The 12,569-nt window shown below is 41.4% G+C and overlaps 1 protein-coding gene across 6 annotated transcripts in view; it reads right to left on the bottom strand.

Annotated features, from left to right (window-relative positions):
- syne1a (spectrin repeat containing, nuclear envelope 1a) overlaps nucleotides 1-12,569 on the bottom strand; it is a 168,153-nt gene that overhangs the window by 125,162 nt on the left and 30,422 nt on the right. For all 6 annotated transcript variants that reach the window (XM_030047379.1, XM_030047381.1, XM_030047382.1 and 3 more), the window contains exons 9-24: nucleotides 12,218-12,330; nucleotides 9,829-9,936; nucleotides 9,224-9,361; nucleotides 8,119-8,283; nucleotides 7,757-7,869; nucleotides 7,370-7,538; nucleotides 6,904-7,000; nucleotides 5,213-5,418; nucleotides 4,475-4,639; nucleotides 3,659-3,811; nucleotides 2,772-2,915; nucleotides 2,419-2,595; nucleotides 1,397-1,555; nucleotides 1,011-1,175; nucleotides 596-730; nucleotides 185-346 (exon numbers count right to left, since the gene is read on the bottom strand). In XM_030047379.1, coding sequence (XP_029903239.1) covers nucleotides 185-346; nucleotides 596-730; nucleotides 1,011-1,175; nucleotides 1,397-1,555; nucleotides 2,419-2,595; nucleotides 2,772-2,915; nucleotides 3,659-3,811; nucleotides 4,475-4,639; nucleotides 5,213-5,418; nucleotides 6,904-7,000; nucleotides 7,370-7,538; nucleotides 7,757-7,869; nucleotides 8,119-8,283; nucleotides 9,224-9,361; nucleotides 9,829-9,936; nucleotides 12,218-12,330 — 2,369 coding nt within the window. The remainder of the gene's footprint in view (nucleotides 1-184; nucleotides 347-595; nucleotides 731-1,010; nucleotides 1,176-1,396; nucleotides 1,556-2,418; nucleotides 2,596-2,771; nucleotides 2,916-3,658; nucleotides 3,812-4,474; nucleotides 4,640-5,212; nucleotides 5,419-6,903; nucleotides 7,001-7,369; nucleotides 7,539-7,756; nucleotides 7,870-8,118; nucleotides 8,284-9,223; nucleotides 9,362-9,828; nucleotides 9,937-12,217; nucleotides 12,331-12,569) is intronic.

Raw genomic sequence — 12,569 nt, 5'->3', positions numbered from 1 at the left:
GACAATAGACTTTTTTTCACTTGGTTTGACAAAAAAAAGATTTTAATACTGAATAGGAGACTAAACAACTTGTTAAGAGTGACTTTTTTGTGCAGTATAGCTGATTTGTTTTTCTCTTTTACTCTCACAGTTTACCGCCCATTTGTTTGTCTGTCTGTAAAATTCGCCCAAATTCAAGGCTTACCCTGTGCTCTTTGATCACCCGCTCACTGGTACAGGTGCCAGAAAGGGCCTTCATTTCTCTGTCCAGCTCTGCCCTGCAGTCCTGCAGGAACACGCCTACCCGCTTTCGCTCCACCTCCACCTTCAGACGTAGCAGGTGGGACGGCACCTCGCCCTGGATGTCCTGTAGACAGACAGGAAGCGTAACAGACACATTCTGATGAATAGGACTTAATGTATTCCCCCTAGAGAACTGAGAACACACTAAGGGGTTTACATTTAACCTTACTCGTAGCAGCTAATTGGAAACACACTGTAAAAAACTCTATATCAAAGCTAAAGGTCTCCTCAGCTGAGTTAATGAAGAATGGACTCTGCGCCCCCAGAGAGATACAGTAATTAGCGTGAGTGTTAAAGCATGGTGACCCCTGACCTTCCAGTGTTTGTGCAGCCTGCGGACAGTCTCTTGCAGTCCCTGCTGCTCCTCCTCTGGCAGGATATCCGTCAGCTCATCACACGCCTTCAGGAACACGCTAAGCACACGCTGGTCCAGCTGACTAAAAAAATCCTGCACCGAAAAAACAAACCCACAAGATTCAGGCAAGTGAAGAAATACTGTAGTTACTTAAGTTTCATTTTAGAATGTTTGACTATGATAATGAATCAGAGGAGATGAAAGGGGATCATTTAGGAATTTGTCAATCTCAGAAACCCTAAAATAGATTTTAAAATACTGTTCAGTAAATTGATTGGTACAGACAAAAGCAATACTCCAATAGCAATACTCCAATACTTCTACCTGTCCCTGGTTTCTCTTAACCTGTAAAAAGCCAATGGTTTGCTCTTACTGTGTGTTTCTTCAGCAGCTCCTCAGGGTCTCCGATCTCTCTCAGGCACCCCTGAGACAACCTCAGTACCCTCTCGAGCTCCTGACGCGACTCCTCAAACCTCCTCCTCAGGCAGTTGTTGGCCTCCTCCTGCCTCCTCCACTCCCCGACCTCCTTGACCAAAGCCTAAGATGAGGGACGGTACAGGTAGTGGTGAGACTCATTGTTCTCCTTGGTTAGTAGTATAGTTCTAGTGCGCATTTTACATGAAGCGAATGAATAATAACCTGCATTGTTATATCATGGATGATTTATTTCTCTTGCAATGCAATTAATATTAATCATCATTCTGGGGTTGTGTGCACACAAATAATACATGTATGTGCACAACCACGTACGATGCTAACCTGTGCTGAGCCCTGTATCTCGGCCACTCTCTTCTGCAGGAGGGACTGGTCGAAGTTCCTGAGCACCTTACTGGTGGAGAGCGCCCTCTGCAGGGTGTGGTAGTTCCTCTCAATCACTGATAGACAACGTTTGCAGATCTGTTGCTGGTTCAGCAGGTCCTGAGGAAACAGAGGAAACAATTGCAGGACAGAAACCTTTGGTGAAATCCAATCCCGTCGCCGGACAAATCAGAAACACTAATATACGTTTAATGGCATATCCTGTTGTTTAAAAATGAAGATGATAGTAGTAAGAATTTTCCTGATATATACTGTAAGTACATAGTTGAACTGCCGATTTTTAAAGTGCTATAATGAACAATTCTCTTTTTTTTCCAGAGTTAAATATCAAAGGTCAGTGAATGTCATTGTACTTGGGTTTTCTATGCACATCAGGCTGATTTAATTGTTGCTCCTTCTCACACATTTCTTTTCATCACTACTCCACATTTTCCATACTAGTAGGGATGGAATGATTTTTTATGACCAATACAGATATACAATATACTCTCATCCACAATGGCTCATACCAATATAAATTTATCTAAGTACTGGAAATACAGGGGCAAAATAGGATCAGCTTTTCAGACTTAAAGTAAATCAATTTTGCTCAGTTGCTAATTTGAGAAAAAATCACAAACATGCCAAATTTCACAATCAGTCAGTCAGCAGTATCAAACATACACATCCCTACAAACTAGTGGAATAGCCACAAAGAAAGTACCATCATGCAATCAGCGATGTGATTGGCTCACCATACTGGATGTTTAGGTTTAGGTATTAGGTTAGAGATGCTTAAGGTTAGGCAAGGGTTTAATGTGGTTAAGGTTAAGGTAAGGATGTGAGAGGGTCTTCGGGATCTAGCCGAAAATAACCCTTAAAAAACAGTAGCATCGCCCTTTAAACATTTAACTCTTCAGTTAGTTTGTATCAGGTAACATTTCACAACCATTATGTATTATGGCATAATCATCATATCTAACCTGCCACTTGTGTTTATGCTGGGTTGGGCTGTGTGCGCTGGGATCTCTGACAGCAGCAGTGATACGACTGGCCCTTTCCAAGGCTTGGTAGAAACCAGTGATGTGCTTCTCCATCTCCTCCAGCAGTGGCAGAAGGCCATGGCACTCCCTCACTAGAGATGGGCACCTCTCCCTCACCTGGAGACAGTAATACAGCTGGCTTTAAAAAAATTACCAGGAAAAAACACAACAATAAATAACGCAGAGTTTTTTTTTAAAAAAGGAAAGGTAACTGTACTGCTTTAAAATACGGACTAAAGACTGTTTTGATGCTACTGTACCTTTTTTAGATTTTTGCTTTTAGTGGCTCCTACCTTACTCAGCTGACTTTTGGCTGTTGCCATAGTTGCCATGACCCTGGCACCCTCATCCTGTGGTGCATCCTTGGCAAGGAGTTGAGCACTGCGGGCAGCCAATTTGTACTGTGTCTCCATGGTGATGACCTTTTGCTTGGTATTCTGAGGATGAGATGTGCAGGCAAAGGGTAAGAGTCGTCTTAGAAATGTTTAAAGCTAAGGCAAGTTTCAATCAAAGCTGCATGGGCATCAGAAATACTTCCGGTACTACGTATTGTGGCCAAACTGTCCTCAGCTTATACCCAAAGGTATAAAGCTTCCATCAGCCCAGTCTAGGTGCCAAACTGAATCATTAAGGGGAAAAAACATGAAACTATTCCCTAACAGCTATTTCTTCCCTCAGTATTTCTCATATTTGACTTCCTCCTCAGGTGAAGTGAAAGATTTGTTGTGCTGGGAAAACATCTAATTAGCTAAATGTTTCAGCTGAAATTGCTACCTACATTTTAAAACACCGTCTCTTTATTGCTTTTATTGCGATCTCTCCTCCTGATAACTGTATTTGAGTAGAGAATGGTATTTTCCCTCCAGGAGAATAATATAATTCCCCTAAGGGTAATCTGTAGCGTCTCTGTTGATGCAGAACTGGAACACTGACTTGTCTGAGATACTATGCAACAGCCACTTTGGCACAAGTTGAGCTCCAGTTAACAAGGCACTAATGCAGAAGCTGTGATGCTACCAACCTAGAACAGATCTAAAGAAAATATGTCAATAGTTCAGGGTACGAGTTAGCTAAAACAAAAAAATCCATTTACCCTGGTAATAGGAATTAATTTTATTGTGTTGTATTCAATAAGTATGACAGGCAAACTGAGTTAAGTATGATAATTTGCTTTCCTCACCTCCACATCCTGCAGAAAGGCCCGAACATTGAGGAAGGACACCTGGACAGGAGCATTGAGCTTGGTCTCTGCTGTGTCGAGCAGCTCTTTGAGGGCCGACACAGCCTTCAGATGGTCCTTTCTCCACTTTTCCACCTCATCTGCACGGGCGTACTGCAGAAAAAAGGAGAACAATATAAATTTGAGAATGATTTTCAATGAGAGATACACTGTTGTCAGGCCTGGGGCAAGTAGTGCCAGGTAAGCTTACAATTACATAATCTAAAAGTTTAAATAGTCAGTTTGCTTAAAGTTGCTATCAGCTATCTCTACTCTTTATTTATTCATTTATTTATTTGTTTATTTATTTATGGCAACCTATTTTTGGCAATGAACCTTTGATGTTCTTGTGTGTGGCCAGAACGATTAACTATGCAGTTAAGTATGCAGCTCTTGCTTATTAAAATATACAAATAAAGAGGATTTTTCCACAGAAAGATTTACTAGACACAACAAATGTAGGACTAAAAGCTTTCATGGGATGGCCATAGCTTTAATCACTGTTGTGTTATTCATTAAGTGCTACAAAGCATAAACATAAAAAAGGCCATTTATTTATTTATGTGAAAATGTTGCAGATTATTACTTTAAATGTAAATGTCTAAACTTTCTGGCACTCATTTCTTTATCCTGCGTGGTTAACCCTCGCCATCTGGTGTCTAAATCGCCTAAACAAAACAATTAAATGTATTTGCAAATACTATTTGACCCAGCTCTGACTTTTCTCTGACCCAATTTTGAATTGTGAGGATTTAGGAAGCCTGTTTTTTTAGTTACTTGTTTGACTTTCAGAAAGAGGTCCCTCCATCGGCCATTCAAAAGAAGCAGCTGTTGCTTGAGGTCAAGCGACACTGTCTCATCACACGTTTCTATCAGGAAGTTTCCAGCATCATTCATGGCTGCGTGCTGATCCATCCAGTGGCTGAGATTTCTGAAAAACTCCTGGGAGGAGACAGGCAGACCTATTAGTCCTTATGGTTTGATTAAAGAGAGAGCGAGTTTAACAATAAATTAATTAACTGATTTATAAAAAGATTAAAAATGTTTAGGGAGAGAGCAAGAAAGAAAAACAGAGACAGAAAGAAAGAAAAAGAGACAGGAAATAAAGAAAACAGTGAAATAAAATAAAAGAAAGAAAGAACAATGAAAATTGGGGTAATTAGCTTTCTACTCCTCAGTGGTTTGGGGATATGAATGCTAGGGTTGAGGTAACCATGGCGATGCGACAACAAGAATATCCTCAGCGGCTTGTTGTAAGTCAAGGGGATCATTTGATACTCGAGTGGAGCTGTTAATTTGATTCCCCTCAGAAGACGCTAAATGCTTCAAATTGGGCCTCCGTGCAAATGCTACCGCTACACAGCATTTCAATCCATCAAATAAATATATGCCGGAATGGAGTCTTAATCTGCACCTCGGAAAAAATAAATCTTCTAATTTAAACCAACCCACTCAGTCTCCAAAATGCATTTTCATGTGTTACAAGTGCGTAGCTGTTAAAGTCAAGGCTCGTACCCGTTTGGTGTTTTCTGGCTGGCTCAGGGCGGCCTCTGCGTCCTCCAGCCAGGCCTGTAAGGAGGCCACGGTGGAGCTGTACCTCTCCCAGTTGGACAGCACCTCCTCCAGCATGCTCCTCACACTGCGCACCTCCACAGACAGACTCCTCCACTGGGTCACCACCTCCCGCATGAACCTCCGCACACCCGCCTCTCCCTCCTCCGCTGGACGACACACACAACATTAACAACAACCACAATGACAACAATAACACAGCAGGAACAATTAAGTGTTGCTACTATTGCTACAGCTACTCTAACCACTACCACTAATATCATCATGACTAAAAATAATAATAATAATGATAATAACATTAACCATTAATCATTATCAAAGGTGGAAAGTAACTAAGTACATTTACTTGAGCACTACTGACAATTTACTCAAGTATTTCAATTTTGTGAGACTTACTTCTACTGAACTACATTTGAGTGAGTACACTAGCAAAGTGTATTAAAGCTATAACATTAATATACTTTTCCCTCTACTCATAATCATATTTGTCATCATTATCAAAATCATAATTGTTTCAGCATTCTGTTCTTTAATTTGCCCTTGTTGATTTATATGTAAATGCTATGGCGTTAACTCATGGGGCCAGATGTACAGATATTCACACAGACAGTAGAAGAAGAGCGCACAAAGGCTGATGGAGCTGCGTGCCTTCCTAGACAAATTTCTGACCTCAAAAATTCTCAGTGCATGAGAGAGAGAGATGTATTGCCTCTGCATGTGTATTCCATCATACTGATACAAACTCTCCAGCCTCACCATGCTTTGTTCCAGGAATGCTCAAGTCTGGTCAGCCACCATGGGACTGGGAAATGAGTCCAGCAAAAAATGCCCAATTTCAAATGCACATCAGTAAGTGTGTGCACTCCCTTCAGCCAGCAGAAAATTACATATCAAACCCCCTCCTGTCCTTGTCCTCTCCAACTCGTTATAACCTAAAAGTGAGCCTTCAGAAAGATCCAAATGATGAGCCTCCATCTAGCCAATCAGAGCCCAGGGCACTGACAAACAGCAGGGTTTATGAGGGGGGGGGCCTTCATTTTTGGGGTCGACCAATCAAGCCTCAGATCTCCTGATTTCTTGCCACACCTCACTTCTCTCCTCTGCATACCCTAAAGCAGCGCAACCCTGGAACTTAATGAAACCAACAAGCTAGCTCCACTTGCGCCCAGAGACCTGCAGAAGTGGAGCAGCCCCTAACTAGCAAATGGGGTCGTATTCCCCACTGAGAGCTGGGAGTGGAGGAACCTCATTTAGCTGTAGCCTGGAGACCCTCCCTTCTACCAATCAGCAGCACCAGATAGGGGCTGACAGAGTTGCTGCAGGAGAGAGTCTGATTGATTATTGAGTTGTTGAGAGGGTAATGATTGAAGGTAAGATATAGTGTACAACGGTGAGACAGACATTCGCTGCTTTTAACGGTATGTCGGAGAGAGCACGCTTTGCCTGAGGCAGCCATTCAATCACACATGAAAGTGACATCAGACATCAATGCACTTATGTAACAATCAGTAGGGTCTGAACTGAAAACAATGCTTGAAAAAGTAAACCATGAAGACATCTGTAAAACAGTTAAATCACAGTTGCCTAAACGGTAATTATATGTATTAACATTTACATTTATTTTGAAGTCTCACCTGAGCTATCAGCACTTATATAGACCTCAGCAGACTGTTTGAGGGCCTGGAACAGCGCCTCGTAATTCTCAAAGAAATGTTGCTTCTCCACAAACGACTGGGGGAGAGAAGATAGAAGAAGGAAAAACCATTAGATGTTACATGCAAGAATCTTTGATGTCAAAGCTTAAATAAAAGATCTTAGAGCAGACACAGGATTCTCACAGTACACTTCCAACATTTGCATCAGTGTCTGTCCAATAAAATGAATGTTATCAGTGGCTTGATATGTTATTATGTGACTTTCCACATTATATAGAAACTTTTAGCCATCTAGTATCACCCTACTGCTGAAGATTCATCTTCATTACTACAAATATCACAACAAATGGAAAGACTGGAGTTTTAAGCTTAACAATGGAGATAAGTTAACATTTCAGTCTATTGTAAACAGGAGTGATAATGTAGACTGTAAAGCTGGGCTTACAATATAACCATGGAGCATCAGCTCCACAGAGTCCCGTTGGCCATACTTGATGATCCAGGATTTGAGTTTGGACTCGGCTAGAATGAGAAATGCTTGCATGTGGTGTTTACTCTCCAAGAACTCCATCTTGGCCAAGTGGATGTTGGAAGATGTAGAGACGAAGTTCATCCTAAAAAGACAAAATTCACACAGGATATCAAACTGTCATTGTCATTTTCCTTTTCCTCTGAACTGCAAGGAAGTGGCAACTGCAATTATCGTACTGAAGTCCTTATTTCCTTATTTCACACTTGTTTCTTTAAGTTAAACAACAATAAAATGTCTGTTTGGGGAGAATTCAATCTGTTCTCAGCTTTGTTTTAACACCAAATGTCAAGTATTTGGTACCTCTCGGCCATGTCTTGCAGCTGGTCTGGGGGGACAGGGACCCCGTCAACACTTCTGTCCTTATGGATCCTCTGGAAGATCTGCTGGTGACTCTCCAGGCTCCTCAACACATCCTGCACAATACATATGTACATGCACACAGAAACACTTGTAAACACTGAAAACAAAATATAATTGTTGACACATTCAAAAAATAGGCAAGAATGAACTCATCCATTACCACTGCTCTCAAAAGTGAATTTATTTTAAGCTGCTCACTCAGGTTGCTACCTCTCCATGCAACTCCTGGTAACCATATTTTGGATGTGCACTTTCTATCAGGTTCACTCTAGTTAATCTGTGACTTCTGCCTTGATGCTGACCTTGTGCTGCTCCAGAGCCCTGTGGACGGTGTTAGCCGTCTCGTCATGTGCCTGCTGGACCGTGATCTCTTGTCGCAGAGCCCCCTCAGCTTGGTGCAGCCACACGCCCACCATGCCCAGAGGAGCAGGCAGAGCCCTGTCCAGCTGCAAGTGCCAGTCCAAGAGCTGAATGAAGCAGAAAAAAAATCAAAGATTTATTATCACTTGAATTAAACAATGGCGAATTTTATGTTTGATGTGTTTTTTTTATTCGCTGAGTGGAAGGGGAGAGATTCAGCTTCTGACATTCTTATTGTTTGGCTCATTGTGCTGCACAGAAAATTGCCTGTGACTTGGCACCTCCATTATAACAGTTATAATGAAAACTGTTATGCAAATGTTGCAAAGGAGCACACTGTAAAACCAGTTTTAATCAGTTGCTTTCTCTTGCATCATTTTGTGTCTCAGTTGAATTAAGCTGAATTATTAATAGGAAGGAGACAATACAGCTGCTGCAAATTGACCACAGAACAACTATCAAAATCACTCAAAAAAGTAAAAAAAATATTCTATGCTAGTACCAGTGTCCTGTTAATCTTATATAGATTAAGATAGCATAAGATTCAATCCATGGTAAGAACTGAACAGATTTCATATGGAGTTTATTGTTGCTCTGATCAACTTGAATATTCTTACACAATAGCATTAATAGGAAACTAATATGTATCCAATTGCCTCAGCAGCTGGTGGATTCTCAGGTTTACCAGCCACTTTTAGTATTTGCCAAACAAATGGGTCCTCAAAATTGAGAAACACCAAATGATTGTGTTTTTCCCTTACAGAGGGAAAATAAATTCAGCTATTCTTGGAGGCCATTCTTGGATGTTCCAAAAAAAATTGGTACATAATGTCTTATAATATCTTTGTGTCTCACAAAAGAAGATTTTTAGAGTAATGGAATTCATTTTCCTTTCTTCTTTATTCCAATTCATGCACTTTGGATGCATGGCAAAGTAGTGTCAGTTATGTTTATTTTTTCTGGAGAATGTTACAATTAAGAAACAGCTCACTGGTGGTAATTTCCCACCTCATAACACTAAAAAATTGACTGTACTGCTGCTCTCACCCTGTTGGAGACTCTTTCCCAGGCCTGTTTGACCAGGGCCTGATCCACGGTCAGCATCCCGTCCTTCTGAGTGGAGTGCAGCGCTCCCTCCACCTGCTTCCTCCTCATCTCCAGCTGGACACGCAGACTCTTGAACAGCTACAACAGGGAAAGAAGAAAAAAAAGGCAAAATGTACAGCTTTCTATCCCCTGTAAAGGTATATTCAAAAATATTCATGTTGCAGTGTAACAAGTGCTACTCAAGTTAAAACAACTTCCTGTTTGCACCTAATTAGGCCTTCAAAAAACCCCTCTGCTAACTGCCTTTGAATCCCGTCCCTCTTTCTGGCATCACATTGTCTGACCTTCCTGAATAATGTGCAAAGAAAATGGGGCTATCCCACATGCTGCTGAATATGGAATGTATCCCGAGGCTTGGAGGAATAAGCCAGATTGAGTGAAAATATGACGGCTGCCGTCTGATCCCCACAGTGTAATGCTACTGATGAGGCTGATAATGGGAGCGTCTGTGCCCTGTGTGCCCAGTTTGAACTGCACTCTCACACACATACGCAGATACACACACACACACACACACACACACACACACACACACACACACTAACCTGGTATTGTTGAGTGAGATTGCCCTCAGTCTCCTGAGCCTGCGTTGCGTCTCTCTCCAGCTGGTCGAGCCACATCTTCATCTCCCTCAGGCTCTTGCGCTGCTCTCTCTGGGAGGTCGGCGGGTGGAGGGGTGGAAGAATGGACAGAGAAAGAGAAGGCATGCGAAGAGGAAGAGATGCAAGGAAAAGGAGAAAACAGGAGCAGGAGGACAGAGAAAGAGATTAAGCGCAGAGATGTTTGAGGGACGGATGAAAGGATACAGGGAGGGAGAAGGATAAAGAGGGGGAAGAGCGTGTACTGTTAAACATGTGTTGTCTTAATCCTCTGTGCCTCCCTGTAGGACAAAACATCAAAATCCACAGCTGCCAAAAACACTCATCTTTGACAGGGTACTTTGTCTAAGACCCCCTACAAAAATTTCATTGGATTTTAAATAACCGTGACGATAATTCCATCCCACTCAAAAGCTGGGTAGATAGCCTATTCAATTTGAAAGCTATTCAGTCGCAGTCTGTTCCCTTTTATCAGTTCATCTTGGCCCCTTTAAAGCAGCCCAATCTCAAATTTTCCAGTTTAAAACTTGAAAATGGAGTCAGCTAATTCTAAAGGGAAGGACCTTATTATCAGCCAAATTGTCCTCTCAGAAACTTCCTCTCCAAATCATTTTATGCACCAGTGTTTGAATTGCCATTCTCTTCATGAAATAGCACAATTATACATTGCTTTGTTTGTTTTATGTTTTAGCATTTTTGTGTTACAATGCAAACAAAGGAGCCAAAAGACAGTCACTCAAGTGACGGTGAATAAGCATATTCAATACAAACGACAGAGGGTTAGAAAGAACTGTTAGCAAATAGCATGGCAGGTGAGAGACACAACAACCACAACAAGCCTAATCAGGGTTGTAAAACAACAAAAGATAACATTGTGACACAGAAAGTGAGTGGTTACAGTGGTTTTACAATATATCAGAGCTCCTGACACTGTTAACCTTAAAAACAGCCAACCTCTATTCAAGAGCTTTCCATCAAACGCGCTGTATCAATGCACGATGCCAATGCCAGAGGCTTTCATTGTCATGCTAATGGGACTGGGAGCTACAGCACTAGGTGGTAATGTTAATAAATGGTAATATCACGTCTTATTATACTGGACTTGCTTTTGTTATCATCACTCAGAAACCCTGCGGCAGAAATATCACATCAGGTAAGATAAAGACCCATTATTAACACATAGGTTCTATTTTGACATGGGAAAACAATGTTTAATCTTGCTCACACACTGTACAGTAGGCAGGGATACTGTAATTCAATAGTATAGCCAGAATAAATAAACGTTGATTTAATTTATATGGAAACCATGCATGTGCAACGGGTGCTTAATGGTATTGAGCTGCAAAGTTTGATGGAAAACCTGCCCACAGGATTTTAATTTACTATATAACCTACCTCCAACATTTCCTCTATATCTCGAGGAGCAAGACCATGCTGTAGGACAGAGGCAGGCACAACAACCACAGGAAAGCAGTCACCACACAACAACAGCAGAGAGAGAAACAGAGGGAGAAATACGAAGAGAGAGATGTGCAAAAAGGAAGTAGTCAACAACAGGCAAGACGCTTCCAGAACTGGGTCAAATAGCATGTGGAAGAACTTTTTCATGTTTTTTTTTGAAGCTCTCAGATACTCAGAGAGGTGGGGTTCACCACACTGTCAATTTCAGAAAATTCAAAATGCTTTCCTGTGATTGTTTAAATGCTCTGTTTCTGATTGTACTGTCCCATGGGGCAAACTTCACCCCCATCTGGCACCTACAGGATGCAAGCAGCAAGCAACAAGAAACAGTATTTGGGAATACTACTCGACCCAGGTCTGCACGCTACACTTCAAGACTAACTGACAAAAGATGAGATGCTCTGTCATCAAGTCATGGGCAAAGACACACTTAAAGTCTACCTGTGGACTGTGAGAAATTCAGACCAGAAGACAAAACGTGTAAACCAGGGCTACAGAAAGAGACAAGATGATACAGGGTATATAAACAGCATAAAAACTCTATTTTAACAAGTCATTTAGTTTCATATCCAGTGTTATAATCTTGCTTTTCTTCATGCCGCTAGAAAATAATTTACCTGTGAGATAAGATAACTTGTTTCCAGAATTTTCATGATACTAGTGGGCTGATCTGCCTTAGTTCTGCCTTGTTTCAATATATTAACACTTTCTAAGGCACGTGAAATTGCATTGGAAACAAGTGGGATTATCTAATCCCACTGGCATATTTTTTTCATTTGTTGAAGAAAAAAAGACTGCAACTCTGGATATGAGACTAAGTGACGTGTTAAGATAGAGATTCCCAGGATGGAACAAATCAGGCAGCGCTGGTTACCTCTTCTTCTGGTGGGCCCTCTGAGTCGCTGTGCTGTCGGTCAGGATGGTGCTTCAAGAACTGGGCTACGTACGTCATTATGGATTTCTCATCTGGTTTGTCCACATCTACGTCTGAGGAGGGAAACAAATGAACGAAATCGGATTAGTCATATCAACGTCCTTGCGCAAACATTTTTAGTTGAAAACTAAACTGAAACCATTTGACGATTCTTTCCATGTCTCCCTTGCAGGAAAAAAAAACAGAAACACATACGACTGGCACCTTGAATTGAAAACAACCTTCAGCACTTCAGATGGGTGTCCAAGTTTTGTTTTGCAGGTTATGAGATGCTGAATCCCATGGCCTAATG

Source organism: Myripristis murdjan, chromosome 24 (assembly GCF_902150065.1).
Source record: "Myripristis murdjan chromosome 24, fMyrMur1.1, whole genome shotgun sequence".
NCBI lineage: Eukaryota > Metazoa > Chordata > Actinopteri > Holocentriformes > Holocentridae > Myripristis > Myripristis murdjan.
Note: the sequence above shows the minus strand (reverse complement) of the source record. Positions and strands in the feature narration are given on the sequence as shown.